Here is a 24,481-nt window from a genome sequence, read left to right on the forward strand (position 1 = left end):
GAACGTCACAAAAAGGTCAAAAAGGTGAGAAGTAGCGGGATATGGTGGTGACCTTTTAGTTAAATCCCCGGAACCTAGCATCTGGCAACCGGACCCTAAACACATGGAGACCTCCATCCATATGATTCCATCACTGCAGTAAAAGGAGAACTTGATCGGGTGAAATGCTGTCAATTTCCAACTACAGCGTCCAGTCCACAGAACTCACCCATTTACTCTTCCAGATACCTTCATTTGTGTTACTGTCCTGAGAGTACAGTACTAACCAAAAACAGTAAAGAATCATACGTACATTGTTACTGTCCTGAGAGTACAGTACTAACCAAAAACAGTAAAGAATCATACGTACATTTACAGTAGAAGAAATAGTTGAGTCACATGCAGAAGACAGTCAGTCTACATGGAGAAACCAAGAGAAGAGCTGTGTGTCGTTTCGCAGTTTTGTTTGAAACGTTGCGTCGTAATCACAAGTGCAGAAAATCTCCTAAGTGTGTTTTTTTTACTTCACTTCCTGGCTAAGATGGCTGACAAAACATTTAGACCAACCAGGAGCCACGGAACGTACGGGTGTTCTCACTCAAGAGGAGGGACTTTGCAAATCAAAAGAGAAACATGACCGAAGGTACTAAAGCTACACGTGATGAAACCATTCCATTCCTCCACTCCTTGGCACTCCATAGAGAGAGAGAGAGAGAGAGTAAGAGAGAGAGAGAGAGAGAGAGAGAGAGAGAGAGAGAGAGAGAGAGAGAGAGAGCGAGACAGAGAGAGCAAGAGAGACAGAGAGAGACAGAGAGAGAGAGCAAGAGAGACAGAGAGAGAGAGCAAGAGAGAGAAAGAGAGAGAGAGCGCGAGCGAGCGAGAGAGAGAAAGAAAGAAAGAGAAAGAAAATTAAATTGATGGGAAAAGATGCAGACCACAGACCTACTGCATTGGAAATGGCCAATGGTCACATCCACTCCACAAAAAGACAAAATGGCGGATGGTCAAATAAAATGACCATCCGCCAAAATGGCTGATGGTGGAATCCACTCCACCTAGAGAGCCACAGAAAACAGCTGGATGAAGACTGAAGAGGTCAGCCGTGCTTGCAGGTTCCAGTTGTGGTCGTTGGGAGGGGGTCCGTTTATTTTCGCTTTCTCAACTCTGTTTTGATTGTAGATGGAGGGTATGAGGAAGGTAAACAACCAGTTCAGGCTGTTCTTTGGATGGAGTGAAGCAAGTGTTTTATCCTACTGTTGGGTGTAAACCGGTGGGATTCCCACCCAGGTCCACCCACCGACTCCTTCATTATTAGACTAAGAGGAAATCATAAAAAGTGTGTAGAAACCAAAGCCTTTCCCTTGATTCTATCTATCCTAATCCAGAAAAATCTAAAGAAAATCCTCTCGATCTAAAATGGTTAGGACGTCAGATTCCCACCCTGGAGACCTGGATTAAAATTCCACATATCGGTTCAAATCCCAATCCCACCAGTTACATAGATAGGCACAAGGAGGAGGCAAGGCATGGCATGGAGCAGTCGGTGGAGGGAGCATCTTGTCCGAGCGGTCCCCACCCCGAGCGGTCCCCACCCCCGAGCGGTCCCCACCCCCGAGCGGTCTCAACGGCTCATCGTCTCATCTGGCCCATCTGGTAGTTTTCCCTGGGCTGGCCCTGGCTGCGGTGGTGCCTCTGGGGCTGGGGCTGGCGTGAGGGCTGCTGCCGCTGGCCTCCAGAGACTGGGTGGTGCTGGCCGTGACCGACACCTCCGTGGTGGGGCTGGGACTGGTGCACCTGGGCGTCCCTGGCCTCCCGGGCGTGCTGCTGGGCTCTCCTCCTCTTTAGCGTACCTGGGGTTGAGGGAGGGAGACGGATTAGTTCACAAGCTATCAACTCTCTTCAATCGCCAGCTCTTATTTGTCTCGTCTGCTCCAGTTCCCAAACGTAACATTTTTTTTTACAACTCCATCGTTTTGAAGATTTTGTAGCGCACCCCCACAAAACTACCGCAGAGAAAAACAATACTAAGTAGCCGATAAGACCGTTGAGAAGATGGCTCATATCTCTGGCGGTTTGTGTGGGAGAGCTGGGTGTGACTACTGGCACTCACCTGGTAGTGGTTTGGGTGGGGGCAGCTTGGGGTTACTGGAGGGGGTGTGGAGACTCACCTGGTAGTGGTTTGGGTGGGGGCAGCTTGGGGTTACTGGAGGGGGTGTGGACACTCACCTGGTAGTGGTTTGGGTGGGGGCAGCTTGGGGTTACTGGAGGGGGTGTGGACACTCACCTGGTAGTGGTTTGGGTGGGGGCAGCTTGGGGTTACTGGAGGGGGTGTGGACACTCACCTGGTAGTGGTTTGGGTGGGGGCAGCTTGGGGTTACTGGAGGGGGTGTGGACACTCACCTGGTAGTGGTTTGGGTGGGGGCAGCTTGGGGTTACTGGAGGGGGTATGGACACTGCAGATCTTAATGAAGCCAGCCATCAACATGATCAGAGCGATGCCCATCAACAGCACCGCCCACCAGTGAGCCTGGAATTAAGACAATGGAAAACACATATTCACACAAAAATACATTCAAGGGTATATAGTGACATCTACTGTAGTGGTTCCCAACCTTTTTTTCAACCGTGGCACACCTTGATGGGATAAACATTTCCTAATAATTTATTTAGTTTTTAATGACCTCCATCTCATCTGATCCGTACTGCAAATCATATATTTTCTGTGACAAACGTAAAAAAAAAAAAAAAGATTAAATAGGGTTTATTTGAACTATTTCCATAGTTCCTTACTCGTGATGATTCATTTGTGTGTACCCCTTTAAGAGCATCCCACGAATCCGCATCAGAAAGTAGCTCTGGTAAAAATATATATATTTTGTTTTGAACGGATTGAGCTAGGAGACAAGAGGTTTTTCTTCATTGTGAAGGTGTAACCACGGACACAAAGCCATGCTCTGTTTGTTCCTATGGTAACCACGGACACAAAGCCATGCTCTGTTTGTTCCTATGGCGGAGGCTGTGGTACAGCTAAGCCTGGTCAGACTTGCCTGTGCTAAATGGTTCTCACAGTCTAAAGTACAATTGTGCAAATGACTTTGCTTTGTGACTTTGCGCGCCCCCTCGAATGATACGGTCCTAATATAAACAACAGCCTGAGGACACTGGACTTGAAAACAGCGACACAGACGGAACCGTGTGACATTCAATGTATTATCTGAGCTGGTGCTCCCAAGTCAACATGTCACGTGCATTCCCACAGGTCACGTTTATAAGTGAGTGTTAAAAAATGTTTAAAAATCAAGATTAGGATACGTTTTTCGCGGCACACACGAGAGTTCCCCAAGGGCACACCAGCGTGCCGCTTTACATCGGTTGAAAACCACTGGTCAGTTTTGAACACTCAAATACCCTTTTCACACCATCATGCCAACCTGACCAGTACTGTGCCTGCGCTGATATTTTCTTTTCTGGCAATTCGGTGTATACAAAACCAGGCCAGCGCAGTAGTGTGAAAATGATATGATATTCAAATACAGTCAAGTCAGCAACGACACATCACACTATCCACTCTGCAATGTTCTCATAGAGCTCAGGGTCGAAGAGTCAGTCAATAAGCTACGTACCACTATCCACTCTGCAATGTTCTCATAGAGCTCAGGGTTGAAGATGGCCTTCTTCAGCCTGGCCAGGGGGCCGTCAGCGTCCACCAGGCGACACTTCATGAACACGTCACAGTAGCCCTTGAAGTCGTTGCAGGGAGACCCCGCGGGCAGCGTGGTGACCTTCTTATTGAAGAACCGGGCCAGCTTCTCTGAGCCCGTACTGCTGCAGGTGTTGGGGTTCACTGCAACACAAAGACAAATCACAGGAGTCAATAATAATTTCATATTTTCTAGCACTATTCATATTCATTACATAAAGAATCTCAAATAGCTTTAAACATTGGACAAACAGGGAATCCTCAAACTGGGATTTCTGAAACACCCAGGAACTTTTGGAATGCATCTAGAATTTAGCTAAACCTGGTAAGGACATAATACCTCTCCAATATAAGTCTTAAAACGACGTGAATGTCAGGATAGGACAGATGATGTGAATGTCAGGAAGTGAATGTCAGGATAGGACTGTGAGGATGTGAATGTCAGGATAGGACTGAGGATGTGAATGTCAGGAAGTGAATGTCAGGATAGGACTGAGGATGTGAATGTCAGGAAGTGAATGTCAGGATAGGACTGAGGATGTGAATGTCAGGATAGGACTGTGAGGATGTGAATGTCAGGATAGGACTGAGGATGTGAATGTCAGGAAGTGAATGTCAGGATAGGACTGTGAGGATGTGAATGTCAGGATAGGACTGAGGATGTGAATGTCAGGAAGTGAATGTCAGGATAGGACTGAGGATGTGAATGTCAGGAAGTGAATGTCAGGATAGGACTGTGAGGATGTGAATGTCAGGATAGGACTGAGGATGTGAATGTCAGGAAGTGAATGTCAGGATAGGACTGTGAGGATGTGAATGTCAGGATAGGACTGAGGATGTGAATGTCAGGAAGTGAATGTCAGGATAGGACTGTGAGGATGTGAATGTCAGGATAGGACTGAGGATGTGAATGTCAGGAAGTGAATGTCAGGATAGGACTGTGAGGATGTGAATGTCAGGATAGGACTGAGGATGTGAATGTCAGGATAGGACTGTGAGGATGTGAATGTCAGGATAGGACTGAGGATGTGAATGTCAGGAAGTGAATGTCAGGAAGTGAATGTCAGGATAGGACTGAGGATGTGAATGTCAGGATAGGACTGAGGATGTGAATGTCAGGAAGTGAATGTCAGGATAGGACTGAGGATGTGAATGTCAGGAAGTGAATGTCAGGATAGGACTGAGGATGTGAATGTCAGGAAGTGAATGTCAGGATAGGACTGAGGATGTGAATGTCAGGACTGAGGATGTGAATGTCAGGAAGTGAATGTCAGGATAGGACAGTGAGGATGTGAATGTCAGGATAGGACAGTGAGGATGTGAATGTCAGGATGTGAATGTCAGGATAGGACAGTGAGGATGTGAATGTCAGGAAGTGAATGTCAGGAAGTGAATGTCAGGATAGGACAGTGAGGATGTGAATGTCAGGATAGGACTGAGGATGTGAATGTCAGGATGTGAATGTCAGGATGTGAATGTGAGGATAGGACAGTGAGGATGTGAATGTCAGGAAGTGAATGTCAGGATAGGACAGTGAGGATGTGAATGTCAGGATGTGAATGTCAGGATAGGACAGTGAGGATGTGAATGTCAGGAAGTGACTGTCAGGAAGTGAATGTCAGGATAGGACAGTGAGGATGTGAATGTCAGGATAGGACTGAGGATGTGAATGTCAGGAAGTGAATGTCAGGATGTGAATGTCAGGATAGGACAGTGAGGAAGTGAATGTCAGGAAGTGAATGTCAGGAAGTGAATGTCAGGAAGTGAATGTCAGGATAGGACAGTGAGGATGTGAATGTCAAGAAGTGAATGGCAGGATGTGAATGTCAGGAAGTGAATGTCAGGATAGGACAGTGTGGATGTGAATGTCAGGAAGTGAATGTCAGGAGAGGACAGTGAGGATGTGAATGTCAGGAAGTGAATGTCAGGAAGTGAATGTCAGGATAGGACAGTGAGGATGTGAATGTGAATGTCAGGATGTGAATGTCAGGAAGTGAATGTCAGGATGTGAATGTCAGGAAGTGAATGTCAGGAAGTGAATGTCAGGATAGGACAGTGAGGATGTGAATGTCAGGAAGTGAATGTCAGGAGAGGACAGTGAGGATGTGAAGGTCAGGAAGTGAATGTCAGGATAGGACAGTGAGGATGTGAATGTCAGGAAGTGAATGTCAGGAAGTGAATGTCAGGATAGGACAGTGAGGATGTGAATGTCAGGATGTGAATGTCAGGATGTGAATGTCAGGAAGTGAATGTCAGGATAGGACAGTGAGGATGTGAATGTCAGGAAGTGAATGTTAGGAGAGGACATTGAGGATGTGAATGTCAGGAAGTGAATGTCAGGATAGGACAGTGAGGATGTGAATGTCAGGAAGTGAATGTCAGGAAGTGAATGTCAGGATAGGACAGTGAGGATGTGAATGTCAGGATGTGAATGTCAGGATGTGAATGTCAGGAAGTGAATGTCAGGATAGGACAGTGAGGATGTGAATGTCAGGAAGTGAATGTCAGAATGTGAATGTCAGGAAGTGAATGTCAGGATGTGAATGTCAGGAAGTAAATGTCAGGAAGTGAATGTCAGGATAGGACAGTGAGGAAGTGAATGTCAGGAAGTGAATGTCAGGAGAGGACAGTGAGGATGTGAATGTCAGGAAGTGAATGTCAGGATGTGAATGTCAGGAAGTGAATGTCAGGATGTGAATGTCAGGAAGTAAATGTCAGGAAGTGAATGTCAGGATAGGACAGTGAGGAAGTGAATGTCAGGAAGTGAACGTCAGGAAGTGAACGTCAGGATAGGACAGTGAGGATGTGAATGTCAGGAAGTGAATGTCAGGAAGTGAATGTCAGGAGAGGACAGTGAGGATGTGAATGTCAGGATAGGACAGTGAGGATGTGAATGTCAGGAAGTGAACGTCAGGAAGTGAACGTCAGGAAGTGAACGTCAGGAAGTGAACATCAGGAGAGGACAGTGAGGATGTGAATGTCAGGAAGTGAATGTCAGGAAGTGAACGTCAGGAAGTGAACGTCAGGAAGTGAACGTCAGGAAGTGAACGTCAGGAAAGGCCAGTGAGGTGTTGTAGCAGGACTCACTCTTGTCACTACAGCAGACGTGGCACAGCTCGTCAGTCTCGTCCTTTCCCTCCACGCTGGCACAGGTACAGACCTCCAGACCATACTTCTCACAGATGGAGCCAGAGCAGCCCTGGAGGAACACATGGAAGGGATGAGCTATCATTTGACATCGTAGTCATTTAGCAGACACTTATCCAGAGCGACTTAAAGTTAGTGCATTTAGCTTAGCTAGTCAGAGTAAGTAGATTTTTTTTCTCAATAAAGTAGCTATCAGCAAAGTCAGTGCTTGTAAGAAAATACATAACTTTTATTTCCCTGTGAGGAAAATTCATACGTGGTGACTGATTGGACAAGACACAGATCAACCTAGCAGACAACATACCCAATGAAAATGAGAAGCATTCCATTCTACCAGAAATAAAAACAGCGCAGGTCAGAGCAGATTCTGGGCTGAGTTGAGGAGTTGAAGAGCCTGGAATACGTTGGTACAGAACTAGACGATAGGTTTACACACTACAGGTACCCACTCACCCCATTGAGGCAGACTTGAGTCTCTCCGTGACAGGCGGTGAAGTTGGCCTTGGGTTCAGAGGTGGGGCACTGGGCCGTACCCCCGTTACACATGCCCTGGTGGGCACACTCAGACTCCTCACGACACTTCTCATTACGGCCCTTATAGAAGCACTCAGGAGTACAGCACGGGCCCTGGCTAGGACTGTTGGAGGGAGTGATGATAGGTTTCAATGAGTTTTATGGCAAATACACCCTTTCTGACACAAAATAACAAAATGACAGAAATAGGCCTCGGCACACATCAATCCACGTCATTTTGACACTGTTAGACAGAACCTAACACTGGACCACAGCTACTCTGTCAGGTTAACTTCCTGCACCGCAGCTACTCTGTCAGGTTAACTTCCTGGACCGCAGCTACTCTGTCAGGTTAACTTCCTGGACCGCAGCTACTCTGTCAGGTTAACTTCCTGCACCACAGCTACTCTGTCAGGTTAACTTCCTGCACCACAGCTACTCTGTCAGGTTAACTTCCTGGACCACAGCTACTCTGTCAGGTTAACTTCCTGGACCACAGCTACTCTGTCAGGTTAACTTCCTGCACCACAGCTACTCTGTCAGGTTAACTTCCTGCACCACAGCTACTCTGTCAGGTTAACTTCCTGCACCACAGCTACTCTGTCAGGTTAACTTCCTGCACCACAGCTACTCTGTCAGGTTAACTTCCTGGACCACAGCTACTCTGTCAGGTTAACTTCCTGGACCACAGCTACTCTGTCAGGTTAACTTCCTGCACCACAGCTACTCTGTCAGGTTAACTTCCTGCACCACAGCTACTCTGTCAGGTTAACTTCCTGGACCACAGCTACTCTGTCAGGTTAACTTCCTGCACCACAGCTACTCTGTCAGGTTAACTTCCTGCACCACAGCTACTCTGTCAGGTTAACTTCCTGCACCACAGCTACTCTGTCAGGTTAACTTCCTGGACCACAGCTACTCTGTCAGGTTAACTTCCTGGACCACAGCTACTCTGTCAGGTTAACTTCCTGGACCACAGCTACTCTGTCAGGTTAACTTCCTGGACCACAGCTACTCTGTCAGGTTAACTTCCTGGACCACAGCTACTCTGTCAGGTTATCTTCCTGTCAGGTTAACTTCCTGGACCACAGCTACTCTGTCAGGTTAACTTCCTGGACCACAGCTACTCTGTCAGGTTAACTTCCTGGACCACAGCTACTCTGTCAGGTTATCTTCCTGTCAGGTTAACTTCCTGCACCGCAGCTACTCTGTCAGGTTAACTTCCTGCACCGCAGCTACTCTGTCAGGTTAACTTCCTGGACCACAGCTACTCTGTCAGGTTAACTTCCTGGACCACAGCTACTCTGTCAGGTTAACTTCCTGGACCACAGCTACTCTGTCAGGTTAACTTCCTGCACCACAGCTACTCTGTCAGGTTAACTTCCTGCACCACAGCTACTCTGTCAGGTTAACTTCCTGGACCACAGCTACTCTGTCAGGTTAACTTCCTGGACCACAGCTACTCTGTCAGGTTATCTTCCTGTCAGGTTAACTTCCTGGACCACAGCTACTCTGTCAGGTTATCTTCCTGCACCACAGCTACTCTGTCAGGTTAACTTCCTGGACCACAGCTACTCTGTCAGGTTATCTTCCTGTCAGGTTATCTTCCTGTCAGGTTAACTTCCTGTCATCTTATCTTCCTGTCAGGTTAACTTCCTGTCATCTTATCTTCCTGTCAGGTTATCTTCCTGTCAGGTTAACTTCCTGTCATCTTATCTTCCTGTCAGGTTAACTTCCTGTCATCTTATCTTCCTGTCATCTTATCTTCCTGTCAGGTTATCTTCCTGTCAGGTTAACTTCCTGTCAGGTTATCTTCCTGTCATCTTATCTTCCTGTCAGGTTAACTTCCTGTCATCTTATCTTCCTGTCATCTTATCTTCCTGTCAGGTTATCTTCCTGTCAGGTTATCTTCCTGTCAGGTTATCTTCCTGTCAGGTTATCTTACCTGCAGACTTTGTTGGGTTTTAGTTTACACTTCCTGTTGTCAGGCTGGTCGGCGTCATAGCAACACTGGTCTCTGCACTGATCGCTGTATCCACAGTCACACTCCTCCCCTGGCTCCACTAACCCATTACCACAGATGGGCTGGCCAGACTCTGTATGGGGGGGGGGGGGGGGGGGGGGTTCAGAAAGAAAACACACGTTATGAAATGACATTCAAAATAACACATTTGATCTGTAATACAGTGTAGAATTTCAGAAACGTTCCCAAAATTCCAAGACTTTCCAGAAATCCTGGTTGAAGGAACATTTACGGAATTCTACAACCCCTACATAGTACACTCCAATCTGAAACTAACGCCATAGACACCAGTGGAAACGTACCGACAAAGCAGCTTCCCCTCTTCTTCTCCAGGACCTGGCTGATGTTCCTGACGCTACAGATGGAGAACTTGTTGTTGTTGAGCTTGTCTCCTGACGTGGCCCGGGCGTACATGATGTAGTTCCCCTTCTCCTTCTTATCCTGGATCTTAGACTCTCCCGGGGTGCACTCTGACCCCGAGTCATGCTGCGGGGGGGGGGGGGGGGGGACGAGCGAAGGAAGAGCGAAGTTAGAATTTCATTGAATTGACTGGGTTACAAATAAAACATACATAGACACAGAGAGAGAGAGAAAGAGAGACAGACACAGAGACAGACACAGAAAGAGAGAGAAAGAGAGAGACAGAGACAGACAGAGAGAGAAAGAGAGAGACAGAGACACACAGAGACAGACACAGAGACAGACACAGAGACAGACAGAGAGACAGACAGAGAGACAGACAGACAGAGAGACAGACAGACAGAGAGACAGACAGACAGACAGAGAGACAGACAGAGAGAACACTGCAGGTCAGGATGAGGCAGGATTAAACGCTGTATTCCATGCATCTCCCATCAGCAGGCTAGGTTATCTAACTCACCGGCGAGCCAAAGTTGTGTCCGACCTCGTGGGCGAAGGTGATGTGTGAGACTTTAGGAGGGACGTGGGAGGCGTAGTTCTGTACAGTGATGATGCCGGTATTCAGGGACTTCTTCTTCCCGTCAGAGTACAGCTTACTCTTCTCACAGATCCCTCCAGAACTCCCTGTGGACACACAGACAAGGTATTAGTAAGGATCGGTCCATCTCTCCAGAACTCCCTGTGGACACACAGACAGGTATTAGTGAGGATCGGTGCATCCCACCAAGATCCATAATACAACAAAAATATTTTTGGGGGGTGTATGATCCCAGCGGGAATTTAACCCATGACCTTGGCATTGCAGCGCCATGGTATTACCAACTGAGCCAGACAGGACCAGTAGTTGTGTGTCAGTGTCTAATAAAAAAAATAAAAAATAAAAAAATAATAATCATAAGTTAGTCCGTCAGTACCTGCAGGAGCGCCGACCCAGGCCAGACCCAGGACACCGTCATCAAAGTCCCTGTCAGTGAAGACGTAGGCCAGACAGTAGTCGTCATGGTTCTGCTCAGAATTCAGCTCAAGGAACTTCTCCACGCCGATGTTAGCGAAGCGGAACGGGTTGGACCGGTCCCGCTCATCTGTAGTGGTGTTGATCTGGAGCAGGGAGTGGCCACATGTTAAGACATAACACAGGATATGTTAAAACGGGAAGTGACATCACGACAGACAACCGGAAGTGGTAACCGGAAGTTATAGTGATGACTGAACTAAATGCGACTTAAGTTTAAAGAGGAGACTCAGAGGAGGCTGAAGGGGAGAACTTTTTAAATTGGTAAAATGTGAAACAGTTTGTGACAACTGTTGATGAAAAAAGGGCTTTACAAATACATATTTATTGATTGAATTGAATGATGCCAGGTAGAAAACCACTGTCTAGGGACTCACCCGTATTCTCTTCACCATAAAGCTGATGTTACGGATTCCCATGAAGTCTGTTCCCTGGTAGATGGCATCAATAGCCTTGATGTGGCTTGAGATCTGGAACAACACAACAAGAAGCATCAGTATTCAAGTCATTATTCCGGGATGGCAAAAACTGCAGCTTCTGAAAGCATCTTGTAACGCCAAGGTAGTGGGTTCGATCCCCGGGACCACCCATACACAAAAATGTATGCACACGACTGTAAGTCGCTTTGGATAAAAGCGTCTGCTAAATGGCATATTATATGAATATTATTTTCATCATCTTGACACACAGTTCTAAACATTGTTGACATGTTTCCCCATCCCCAAAGAACCCAGTATCACACACACACACACACACACACACACACCCGTGTTGTGTATCGTCCAGTACCTGTGCGATAACAGCCTGCCTGGTCTTATAGTACTTGAAGAAGAGGTGGTCTGTCTGGATGAAGAGCTGACAGGTGTTCTTCTCTATCTGAGTCATCCTCCTCTTCCTCAGCAACACCGGGTCACTGGACGCCTCCTCAGAATGGAGCTCCTGGGAGGAGGGTTGGAGAGGAAGAGGGGAGGAGGAGGAGGAGGAGAGGGGTGGAGCGGGGGATTAAATATTATTATTTTAGACTGTATTGTACCAACATCTCCCCATGAGGAAAATAAAGCCCTAATCTTATAGTTTCATAGTATTATAAAAATATTTTTGGCTGAAGCACTGATGAGACGTTGAGTCGAGAATTTGATGCAAGATGCAGTATGTTAGTATCCACTCCAGTTAAAAATACTTACATGGAGTATCATCACATAGTTAAATACACACAGAGTATAACAAACATTAGGAATAACTTCCTAATATTGAGTTGCACCCCTTTTACCTTCAGAACAGCCTCAATTTGTCGGGGCATGGACTCTACAAGGTGTCGAAAGCATTCCACAGGGATGCTGGCCCATGTTGACTCCAATGCCTCCCACAGTAAAACTGTTGAGTGTGAAAAACCCAGCAGCGTTGCAGTTCTTGACACAAACCGGTGCGCCTGGCTCCTACTACCATACCCCGTTCAAAGGCACTTACATATTTTGTCTTGCCCATTCACCCTCTCTCTGAATGGCACACATACACAATCCATGTCTCAATTGTCTCAAGGCTTAAAAAATCCTTATTTAACCCGTCTCCTCCCCTTCATCTACACTGATTTGAAGTGGATTTAACAAGTGACATCAAGCTTTCATAGATGTCACCTGGTCAGTCTGTCACAGAAAGAGGTGTTCCTAATGTTTTGTACACTCAATGTATGTACAGTAGTGCACTACTTTTGACCAGATCCCATTGGGTCCTGGTCCAAAGTAGTGCACTATATAGGGAATAGGGTGCCATTTGGGACCCCCCCCCCAGTCTGTTAACTCACCTTGTTTGGCTCCTCCATGGCGGTGGCCTGATATTTCCTCATCCTCTCAAACACTGAGCGGTCGGCACAGCCCCCCTCCGAGCCGTACTTGTGAGGGTAGTCTAGGGGAGAGAGAGACAGACATGATTGTTTAGATTACCTGAAGTAACATTTGCCACCTTCACGACCTGCCACTTCATCATCTACTCTTGAATGTAACCAGAGAGCTACTCTTGAATGTTAATCAGAGAGCTACTCTTGAATGTAACCAGAGAGCTACTCTTGAATGTAACCAGAGAGCTACTCTTGAATGTAACCAGAGAGCTACTCTTGAATGTAACCAGAGAGCTACTCTTGAATGTAACCAGAGAGCTACTCTTGAATGTAACCAGAGAGCTACTCTTGAATGTAACCAGAGAGCTACTCTTGAATGTAACCAGAGAGCTACTCTTGAATGTAACCAGAGAGCTACTCTTGAATGTAACCAGAGAGCTACTCTTGAATGTAACCAGAGAGCTACTCTTGAATGTAACCAGAGAGCTACTATTGAATGTAACCAGAGAGCTACTCTTGAATGTAACCAGAGAGGTACACTACCGTTCAAAAGTTTGGAGTCACTTAGAAATGTCCTTGTTTTCGAAAGAAAAGCAATTTTCTGGTCCATTAAAATAACATCAAATTCATCAGAAATACAGTGTAGACATTGTTAATGTTGTAAATGGCTAATGTAGATGGAAACTGCTGATTTTTAATGGAATATCTACATAGGCGTACACAGGCCCATTATCAGCAACCATCTGTCCTGTGTTCCAATGGCACGTTGTGTTTGCTAATCCAAGTTTTATTTTAAAAGGCTAATTGATCATTAGAAAACTATTTTGCAATTATGTTAGCACAGCTGGAAATGGTTGTGCTGATTAAAGAAGCAATAAAACTGGCCTTCTTGAGACTAGTTGAGTATTTGGAACATCAGCAATTGTGGGTTCGATTACAGGCTCAAAATGGCCGGAAACAAATAACTTTCTTCTGAAACTCGTCAGTCTTTCTTTTTCTGAGAAATGAAGGCTATTCCATGCGAGAAATTGCCAAGAAACTGAAGATCTCGTACAACGCTGTGTACTACTCCCTTCACAGAACAGCGCAAACTGGCTCTAACCGGAATAGAAAGAGGAATGGGAGGCCACGGTGCACAACTGAGCAAGAGGACAAATACATTAGAGTGTCTAGTTTGAGAAACAGGCGCCTCACAGGTCCTCAACTGGCAGCTTCATTAAATAGTACCCTACAGATGACTGATTAGTCTACAGTACAGATGACTATTAGAGGACACGTACCTTTATATCAGTTAACATCAAATCAAAATGTTATTTGTCACATACGCGTGTTTAGCAGATGTTATAGCGGGTGTAGCGAAATGCTTGTGCTTCTAGTTCCGACAGTGCAGTAATATCTAACAAGTAATATCTAACAATTTCACAACATATACCCAATACACACAAAACTAGTAAGGAATGGGATTTAAGAATATATACATATATGGACAAGCAATGACAGAGCGGCATGGACTAAGATACAGTAGAATATTATAGAATAGAATGCAGTATATACATATGAGATGAGTAGTGCAAGATATGTAAACATTATTAAAGTGACTAGTGTTCCATTTCTTAAAGTGGCCAGTGATTTCAATAGGCAGCAGCAGCCTCTAATGTGCTAGTGATGGCTATTTAACAGTCTGATGGCCTTGAGATAGATGCTGTTTTTCATTCTCTCGGTCCCAGCTTTGATGCACCTGTACTGACCTCGCCTTCTGGATGATAGCGGGGTGAACAGGCAGTGGCTCAGGTGGTTAATGTCCTTGATGATATTTTTGGCCTTCCTGTGACATCAGGTGCTGTATGTGTCTTGGAGGGCGGGTAGTTTGCCCCCGGTGATGTGTTCGGCAGACCGCATCACCCTCTGGAGAGCCCTGCGGTTGTGGGCGGTGCAGTTGCCGTACCAGGCGGTGATACAGCCCAACAGGATGCTCTCAATTGTGCATCTGTAAAAGTTTGTGAGGGTTTTAGGAGCTAAGCCGAATTTCTTCAGCCTCCTGAGGTTGAAGAGGCTCTGTTGCGCCTTCTTCACCACACTGTCTGCGTGAGTGGACCATTTCAGTTTGTCGGTGATGTGTATGCCAAGGAACTTGAAGCTTTCCACCTTCTCCACTGCGGTCCCGTCGATGTGGATAGGGGGGGTACACCCTCTGCTGTTTCCTGAAGTCCACGATCATCTCCTTTGTTTTGTTGATGTTGAGTGAGAGGTTATTTTCCTGGCACCACACTCCCAGAGCCCTCACCTCCTCCCTGTAGGCTGTCTCGTCATTGTTGGTAATCAAGCCTACTACTGTTGTGTCGTCTGCAAACTTGATGATTGAGTTCGAGGCGTGCTTGGCCACGCAGTCATGGGTGAACAGGGAGTACAGGAGGGGGCTGAGCACGCACCCTTGTGGGGCCCCAGTGTTGAGGATCAGTGAAGTGGAGATGTTGTTTCCTACCTTCACCACCTGGGGGCGGCCAGTCAGGAAGTCCAGGACCCAGTTGCACAGGGTGGGGTTCAGATCCAGGGCCCCAAGCTTAATGATGAGCTTGGAGGGTACTATGGTGTTGAAGGCTGAGCTATAGTCAATGAACAGCATTCTTACATAGGTATTCCTCTTGTCCAGATGGGATAGGGCAGTGTGCAGTGTGATTAGTCTACAGTACAGATGACTATTAGAGGACACGTACCTTTATATCAGTTAATATAAAGGCACAGCAGCATCTCAGGTTGTTTTATTGAGCTGTGGTGTCTGAGAGAATGATTCCCAGTCACTCAGCTAATTGATCTCTCCTCTCCCTAGGGGGCAGCACTGAGCCTATCTCGATTCTCCAGATGGAATATGAACAGGCGCTCACACACACAATTAAAAGATGACAAGAGGGTACATCAAAAGTGTGTGTTTGTATAGTGAAAGGAGCTGTATACTCCAGTACATACACATACTAGAGTACTTACTGATGTCATCCTCGTGGTAGATAACTGAGTGGAAGGGAACGTCCCGGTCCTTCAGGTATCTCTCAGCTGGCTCGACGTAGAAAGTCCCCTGGTACGTCTGGATGAAGCCCTCAAACAACCCATCCACCACAGACCCATGGCTCAAGGTACCTTTCTCACCTACGGAGAGAGAGGGTGGATGAGGAAGACAGAAACAACAACACATTTTCGAGGAACAGAATCAGAACCAGAAACGTAAGTGATCCATACTGTTCCGGAACAGAACCGTTATTTTAAAAAGCATGGGAACCGGTTACTAAATGTTATTTTACATTCCGGGTATTTTCCTCAGTCCACACAAAAAAACAAAGCGCCTATGCAAAGCGCCCAGAAACGTATTCCAGTGTCTGTCTGCCAGCTGAGCATCTTTACCAACAGAAACGTATTCCAGTGTCTGTCTGCCAGCTGAGCATCTTTACCAACAGAAACGTATTCCAGTGTCTGTCTGCCAGCTGAGCATCTTTACCAACAGAAACGTATTCCAGTGTCTGTCTGCCAGCTGAGCATCTTTACCAACAGAAACGTATTCCAGTGTCTGTCTGCCAGCTGAGCATCTTTACCAACAGAAACGTATTCCAGTGTCTGTCTGCCAGCTGAGCATCTTTACCAACAGAAACGTATTCCAGTGTCTGTCTGCCAGCTGAGCATCTTTACCAACAGAAACGTATTCCAGTGTCTGTCTGCCAGCTGAGCATCTTTACCAACAGAAACGTATTCCAGTGTCTGTCTGCCAGCTGAGCATCTTTACCAACAGAAACGTATTCCAGTGTCTGTCTGCCAGCTGAGCATCTTTACCAACAGAAACGTATTCCAGTGTCTGTCTGCCAGCTGAGCATCTTTACCAACAGAAACGTATTCCAGTGTCTGTCTGCCAGCTGAGCATCTTTACCAACAGAAACGTATTCCAGTGTCTGTCTGCCAGCTGAGCATCTTTACCAACAGAAACGTATTCCAGTGTCTGTCTGCCAGCTGAGCATCTTTACCAACAGAAACGTATTCCAGTGTCTGTCTGCCAGCTGAGCATCTTTACCAACAGAAACGTATTCCAGTGTCTGTCTGCCAGCTGAGCATCTTTACCAGTATGTGTGCATGTAGGCTACCCGCCCCTCCCCTCTGAAGCATACTCTAGTAGCTTCTAACTACTAAGCGGCAAGTAACTTAGTGGTTAAGAGCGTTGTGCCAGTAACCGAAAGGTCGCTGGTTCTAATCCCCGAGCCGACTAGGTGAAAAATCTGTCGATGTGCCCTTGAGCAAGGCACGTAACCCTAATTGCTCCTGTAAGTAGCCTACTGACATTACAAGCATGATTAAGAAATTAGGGAGACATTTTTAAATTAGAGATGAATGGATTAACCTTTTCAATGCTAGTTAAGGATATTATAGTTATCACGTTTCACATTGGATTTATTAACTACAAAAAAGGTGAGATGTGTTTTTATTTTAATTCTGGTGCCAATCTGCACACACAAGCTTGTTAGCTAGCATGCTAGCTCTGGACCAACATTAACGGTCAGTGCTCTTCGAATGTCTCTGAAGTTCAAAGACATTCAAAGTTCCTTCATAGAAGCCGCTTCTCCGTAGGTATAATTCTGTGGGTCCTAATTCAGATAATGCATGTCGTAACGACAAGATGCCTGGCGCTTCAAGCCAAGCCTCCTCCACCCTCTCTCCACACCCGCTAAATTTCAGTCGCATCTCGTGCCCTACGCTTGTCTGTCCAATGCATGTAATTAGCTTGCCCGCTCCATAGCAAGCTTCTCTATCCGCACTGATCGGTGAAGTCATTTAAATTTGATTTCAGAGGTTTAAAAAGGAACAGAAATAAACAATATAGAAATGTATGCACTCACTAACTGTAAGTCGCTCTGGATAAGAGCGTCTGCTAAATTACTAAAATGTAAATACACACATTTATAATATAAACAGTTGTTTTTTTGGGGTTAGAAAACTGTTCAGAACTTTATTTTGCTGGTCGGAACATAAAAAAATAAAAATAAAAATAATAATCTGTTCAGAACTAAATAATTGAAAATAATTTAGGTTCCAACCCGTTAGAGACCCAAATGGAAGAAACTGGACTGAAACAGGGAAGGGAGGAACGGATAGACTACCTGGACTTGGCCAATAAGTTATTTTTCCAAAACTACCGCAACCTCACTCAGGCAATCTTCTCTTGGTTTAGATAGATGCATGGAACCGTGTTCTCCGGGGAGGGATTTCTCTTGGTTTAGATAGATGCATGGAACTGTGTTCTCCGGGGAGGGATTTCTCTTGGTTTAGATAGATGCATGGAACTGTGTTCTCCGGGGAGGGATTTCTCTTGGTTTAGATAGATGCATGGAACCGTGTTCTCCGGGGAGGGATTTCTCTTGGTTTAGATAGATGCATGGAACTGTGTTCTCCGGGGAGGGATTTCTCTTGGTTTAGATAGATGCATGGAACCGTGTTCTCCGGGGAGGGATTTCTCTTGGTTTAGATAGATGCATGGAACTGTGTTCTCCGGGGAGGGATTTCTCTTGGTTTAGATAGATGCATGGAACTGTGTTCTCCGGGGAGGGATTTCTCTTGGTTTAGATAGATGCATGGAACCGTGTTCTCCGGGGAGGGATTTCTCTTGGTTTAGATAGATGCATGGAACCGTGTTCTCCGGGGAGGGATTTCTCTTGGTTTAGATAGATGCATGGAACTGTGTCCTCCGGGAAGGGATTTCTCTTGGTTTAGATAGATGCATGGAACTGTGTCCTCCGGGAAGGGATTTCTCTTGGTTTAGATAGATGCATGGAACTGTGTCCTCCGGGAAGGGATTTCTCTTGGTTTAGATAGATGCATGGAACTGTGTCCTCCGGGAAGGGATTTCTCTTGGTTTAGATAGATGCATGGAACCGTGTTCTCCGGGAAGGGATTTCTCTTGGTTTAGATAGATGCATGGAACCGTGTTCTCCGGGGAGGGATTTCTCTTGGTTTAGATAGATGCATGGAACCGTGTTCTTCGGGAAGGGATTTCTCTTGGTTTAGATAGATGCATGGAACCGTGTTCTCCGGGAAGGGATTTCTCTTGGTTTAGATAGATGCATGGAACCGTGTTCTCCGGGAAGGGATTTCTCTTGGTTTAGATAGATGCATGGAACCGTGTTCTCCGGGAAGGGATTTCTCTTGGTTTAGATAGATGCATGGAACTGTGTTCTCCGGGGAGGGATTTCTCTTGGTTTAGATAGATGCATGGAACCGTGTTCTCCGGGGAGGGATTTCTCTTGGTTTAGATAGATGCATGGAACCGTGTCCTCCGGGGAGGGATTTCTCTTGGTTTAGATAGATGCATGGAACCGTGTTCTCCGGGAAGGGATTTCTCTTGCACAATATACAAGTGGATTGCAACACACAGCTAACACAACACATCCAGCTGAACAGGCCTGTATATAGAACTCATAGAATGGACACACACACACACACACACACACACACACAATACAGTGCCTTCATGAAGTATTCACACCCCTCGACTTATTCTACTTTTTGTTGTGTTACAGCCGGAATTCAAACTGGAGAAAAAAATATATAATAAATTCACCCATCTACACACCAACACCCCATAATGGCAAAGTGAAAACATGTTTTTAGATATTTTTAGCAAATGCATTGAAAATGAAATACAGAAATATCTCATTTACATAAGTATTCACACCCCTGAGTCAGTTCATGTTAGAGTCACGTTTGGCAGTGATTACAGCTACGGGTCTTTCTGGGTAAGCCTCTTAAGAGCTTAGCACACCTGGACTGTACAATATTTGCCCATTATTCTTTCCAAAATTCCTCAAGCTCTGCCAAATTGGTTGTTGATCATTGCTAGACAACCATTTTCAAGTCTTGCCATGGATTTTCAAGCAGAGTTTAAGTCACAACTGACTCAGCCACTCAGGAACATTCTTCTTGGTAAGCAACTCCAGTGTACTACTTGTGTACTACGTGTATTACTTCTCCAGTGTAGATGTGTTTTAGGTTATTGTCCTGCTGAAAGGTGAATTCATCTCCCAGTGTCTGATGGAAAGCAGACTTAACCAGGTTTTCCTCTAGGATTTTGCCTGTGCTTAGCTCCATTCCGTTTATTTTTTATCCTGAAAAACTCCCCAGTCCTTAATGATTACAAGCATACCCATAACATGATGCAGCCACCACTATGCTTGAAAATATGGAGAGTGGTACTCAGTAATGTGCTGTATTTGCCCCAAACATAAGACTTTGTATTCAGGACAAAAAAGTTAATTGCTTTGCAAATATTTTCTGCAGTATTACTTTAGTGCCTTGTTGCTAACAGGATGCATGTTTTGGAATATTTATATTCTATACAGGCTTCCTTCTTTTCACTCTGTCAATTAGGTTAGTATTGTGGAGTAACTACAATGTTGTTGATCCATCCTCAGTTTTCACCTATCACAGCCATTCAAATCTAAACGGTTTTAAAGTCACCATCGGCCTTATGGTGAAATCCGAGCGGTTTCCTTCCTCTCCTGCAACTGAGTTAGGAAGGACTCCTGTATCTTTGTAGTAACTTTTTTATTTTTTTTTACCAATATACAAATCTGTGTTTAAAATTCACTGCTCGACTGAAGTACCTTGCAGATATAATTGTATGTGAGGGGTACAGAGATGAGGTAGTCATTCAAAAAGCATGTTAAACACTATTGTTGCACATAGAGTGAGTCCATCCAACTCATTAAGCAAATGTTTCACTCCTGACCTTATTTAGGCTTGCCATAACAAAGTGGTTGAATTGACTCAAGGCATTTCACCTTTTCATTTTGTATTAATTTGTAAAAGATTCTAAAAAAAAAAAAAAAAAAACATAATTCCACTTTGACATTATGGGGTATTGTGTATAGGCCAGTGACAAAAACAAATCTAAAAAGTAATCAATTAAAAAAATTCAGGCTGTAACAATAAAATGTGGATAAATTCAAGGGGTGTGAAAACCTTGTGAAGGCACAGTGGAAACATCAGGTCCTCACCATATATTTCTCCGGTGTAGATGTGGGAGGTGTCATAGTTCACCTCCTGCCCTCCCACGTCCACTTTCAGGTCCTCAGCAAACAGACTGGTGTCTCTCTTCATCCTCAGGTTAAAGTGTCTGACAGACAGAAACAGAAGCAGTTTAGTACCACTTAATCCATGCCACATTTCTGTATGGTTTATTGGAGTAGGGACAGATACAAAACACATGTAGACAAATATGTTTAGTTACATTCAGTAGCTGTCGCAGCAGCTACTCTTCCTTGGGTCCACAATATGTCCATGAACAGAGCCAAAGAAAAAAAGACACAGGCCTAGTAACACCAGGACGAGGTGTTTTGTGCTTGTGGATAGTGAGAGACAGATCTGAACAAAGTAGCAAAGTTTGGAAGACACGTTCTGAAACACCCGTCCTTCATAATGACTTGTTTATCGTTCTGAGTACACCATTGAGATTCAACGTTTCAGTTACATGGCGTTCCAATGACCCGTGATATATAGTCTCTTGTCTCAAACCCCTTTCTCCTGTGACCCTGTATTATGTTATAAACATGTGGCACTGAACGTGTGCCTCCAGGCCTGGGAGTGGGTCGGAACCGTTTAAATATCAAGCATAGAATGTCTGTTCTATAGAATCCATTTCTATGGTCTGAACACGGCAATACTACGGTTCAGGTTGTTATTGTACAAGAGAGTGTGTTTTTAATGTGTTCTCAATAACACAAAAATTACATAAATAAAAGGTAAAATAAATACAAATATAATAATCTCTGGACGGAACTAGGCCTTTATTTCTCAGGAGAAAATAAAATGCAAATGAAGCGAGATGCAGAGAGTTAAAAGACCATTGGCTCAGCTGAAAATTAAAACATTTATTCAATTTTTTCCCCCTGCATTTCTTTTTTTCTGCTCTGATCGTGAAAGAGCAGTAAACATTATTTCCATCTCCAACAGAGAAATGAGGTCATCTTAAAAAACATGCGGCTTTCCTGCATTTTAAATGATTTAAAAAAAATCTGCCTAAAAGTAACATTGTAAATAATTGAAGAACGAAATTCATTACGTTCTGTATGACTCCTCAAACACTAGAACAGTGAAAGAAGAGAATTTTGAGTTGGCCAACATCAGTGACTTCTCCCAAAATAAAACTACAAAGAGGTGTATATAGCATAGGGACAGAGACATCAACAACTAGTCCACGGGCGCCCAGTGTGGCACCCCCTTCTCCAACCGGGCACCCAGCGTGGCACCCCCTTCTCCAACCGGGCGCCCAGTGTGGCACCCCCTTCTCCAACCGGGCGCCCAGCGTGGCACCCCCTTCTCCAACCGGGCGCCCAGTGTGGCACCCCCTTCTCCAACCGGGCGCCCAGTGTGGCACCCACTTCTCCAACCGGGCACCCAGTGTGGCACCCACTTCTCCAACCGGGCGCCCAGTGTGGCATTATTTATTTATTTCAATTGACTGATTTTTTTATATGAACTGTAACTCATCAAAATCTTTGAAATGGTTGCATGTTGTGTTTGTATTTTTGTTCAGTATACATTATGGCATGACCTGGAATGATACAGGGAAGTTTTCTAACGCTTCCCCGGTCTGGACAACCTGGGGAGGGGGTAGAAGGATTACTTTATCCTATCCCAGGTATTCCTTAAAGAGGTGGGGTTTCAAGTGTCTCCGGAAGGTGGTGAGTGACTCCGCTGTCCTGGCGTCGTGAGGGAGCTTGTTCCACCATTGGGGTGCCAGAGCAGCGAACAGTTTTGACTGGGCTGAGCGGGAACTGTGCTTCCGCAGAGGAAGGGGAGCCAGCAGGCCAGAGGTGGATGAACGCAATGCCCTCGTTTGGGTGTAGGGACTGATCAGAGCCTGAAGGTACGGAGGTGCCGTTCCCCTCACAGCTCCATAGGCAAGCACCATGGTCTTGTAGCAGATGCAAGCTTCAACTGGAAGCCAGTGGAGTGTGCGGAGGAGCGGGGTGACATGAGAGAACTTGGGAAGGTTGAACACCAGACGGGCTGCGGCATTCTGGATGAGTTGTAGGGGTTTAATGGCACAGGCAGGGAGCCCAGCCAACAGCGAGTTGCAGTAATCCAGATGGGAGATGACAAGTGCCTGGATTAGGACCTGTGCCGCTTCCTGTGTAAGGCAGGGTCGTACTCTCCGAATGTTGTAGAGCATGAACCTACAGGATCGGGTCACCGCCTTGATGTTAGCGGAGAACGACAGGGTGTTGTCCCAGAGAAGTTTTCTAATGCTCACTAGCTTCGTCCTCCTTTTTGAGATCTTGCCCCGTGCTCTAATCAGGGTTTCCCAAACTCGGTCCCGGGGCCCATCCTGGGTGCACGTTTAGTTTTTTGCCCTAGCACTACACAGCTGATTCAAATAACCAAAGCTTGATGATGAGTTGGTTATTTGAATCAGCTGTGTAGTGCTAGGGCAAAAACCAAAACGTTCACCAAGGAGGGGCCCCAGGACCAAGTTTGGGAAACAACTGGCTAGTTTGCCTGTCTGTAAAGAGAAGGGCGGGCTATATGTTGATCCTATTGCTCTGATTGGATAGGGCGAAGCGGTCTCCGTTCACTCGCTTCATATTTTACCCGATCACGTCTCATCGCATTTTTTTCAGTATTCACACGCAACAACTGTAGTTTAGACACTGACCACAACTACTGAACCATACACCTACTGACTACACCTACTGAACCATACACCTACTGACTACACCTACTGAACCACAACTACTGAACCATACACCTACTGAACCATACACCTACTGAACCACAACTACTGACCACAACTACTGAACCATACACCTACTGACCACACCTACTGAACCATACACCTACTGACCACACCTACTGACCACACCTACTGAACCACAACTACTGAACCATACACCTACTGAACCACACACCTACTGAACCACACACCTACTGACCACACAACTAAGGACCACAACCACTGAAACACACAACTACTGATCACAACACAGCTACTGACCACAACACAGCTACTGACCACAACACAACTACTGACCACAACTAAACAGCTACTGACCACAACAACTACTGACCACAACCAAACAACTACTGAACCACACAACTACTGACCACAACAACTACACAACCACTGACCATAACTACACAACCACTGACCATAACTACACAACTACTGACCACAAAAACACTTTTAAAGAGCTGTCATCATTAGATGCACCATCATATGCATCTCGCCAAATAATAGCCTAACACGTTCTAATCATTACATCACCATTCAACTAAAAATCAAACTTCATTTACACTGAAAGTTTTACAAAAGTAAATTGTGCATCTATTTAATCGGAATGCCTCAGAGTTGCGTTGCTTTCCTAAGAGCGTTGTCCACGTGACCTGGTCTTTTATTTCCATTTCCTGACAGAAGATCTGTTTGTCCGATGTCTTTCTTCTTTCAGTTCACACACACAACAACTGTAGCGTCGACATGTTTGTGATCCAACTGCCCCACAATCCAAAGTAACATGGTTGATACACACTACCGGTCAAACGTTTTAGAACACCTACTCATTAAAGGGTTTTTCTTTATTTTTTTTACTATTTTCTACATTGTAGAATAACAGTGAAGACATCAAAACTATGAAATAACACATATGGAATCATGTAGTAACAAAAAAAAGTGTGAAACAAATATATTTTATATTTGAGATTCTTCAAATAGCCACCTTTTGCCTTGATGACAGCTTTGCACACTCTTGACATTCTCTCAACCAGCTTCATGAGGTAGTCACCTGGAATGCATTTCAATTAACAGGTGTGCCGTCTTAAAAGTTAATT

At 45.3% G+C, this 24,481-nt stretch overlaps 1 protein-coding gene across 1 annotated transcript in view; it reads right to left on the minus strand.

Annotated features, from left to right (window-relative positions):
• Positions 1 to 1,150: 1,150 nt before the first annotated feature.
• LOC311122520 (disintegrin and metalloproteinase domain-containing protein 10-like) overlaps positions 1,151 to 24,481 on the minus strand; it is a 30,562-nt gene continuing 7,231 nt past the window's right edge. The window contains exons 3-16 of the mRNA XM_084196860.1: positions 20,653 to 20,771; positions 15,611 to 15,769; positions 12,596 to 12,696; positions 11,584 to 11,733; positions 11,172 to 11,264; positions 10,697 to 10,880; positions 10,243 to 10,406; positions 9,665 to 9,848; positions 9,285 to 9,435; positions 7,280 to 7,463; positions 6,767 to 6,878; positions 3,603 to 3,823; positions 2,380 to 2,506; positions 1,151 to 1,829 (exon numbers count right to left, since the gene is read on the minus strand). Coding sequence (XP_084052986.1) covers positions 1,609 to 1,829; positions 2,380 to 2,506; positions 3,603 to 3,823; positions 6,767 to 6,878; positions 7,280 to 7,463; positions 9,285 to 9,435; positions 9,665 to 9,848; positions 10,243 to 10,406; positions 10,697 to 10,880; positions 11,172 to 11,264; positions 11,584 to 11,733; positions 12,596 to 12,696; positions 15,611 to 15,769; positions 20,653 to 20,771 — 2,170 coding nt within the window. The 3' untranslated portion in view covers positions 1,151 to 1,608. The remainder of the gene's footprint in view (positions 1,830 to 2,379; positions 2,507 to 3,602; positions 3,824 to 6,766; positions 6,879 to 7,279; positions 7,464 to 9,284; positions 9,436 to 9,664; positions 9,849 to 10,242; positions 10,407 to 10,696; positions 10,881 to 11,171; positions 11,265 to 11,583; positions 11,734 to 12,595; positions 12,697 to 15,610; positions 15,770 to 20,652; positions 20,772 to 24,481) is intronic.

Source organism: Coregonus lavaretus (assembly GCF_964263955.1).
Source record: "Coregonus lavaretus genome assembly, contig: HAP1_SCAFFOLD_438, whole genome shotgun sequence".
Taxonomy (NCBI): domain Eukaryota; kingdom Metazoa; phylum Chordata; class Actinopteri; order Salmoniformes; family Salmonidae; genus Coregonus; species Coregonus lavaretus.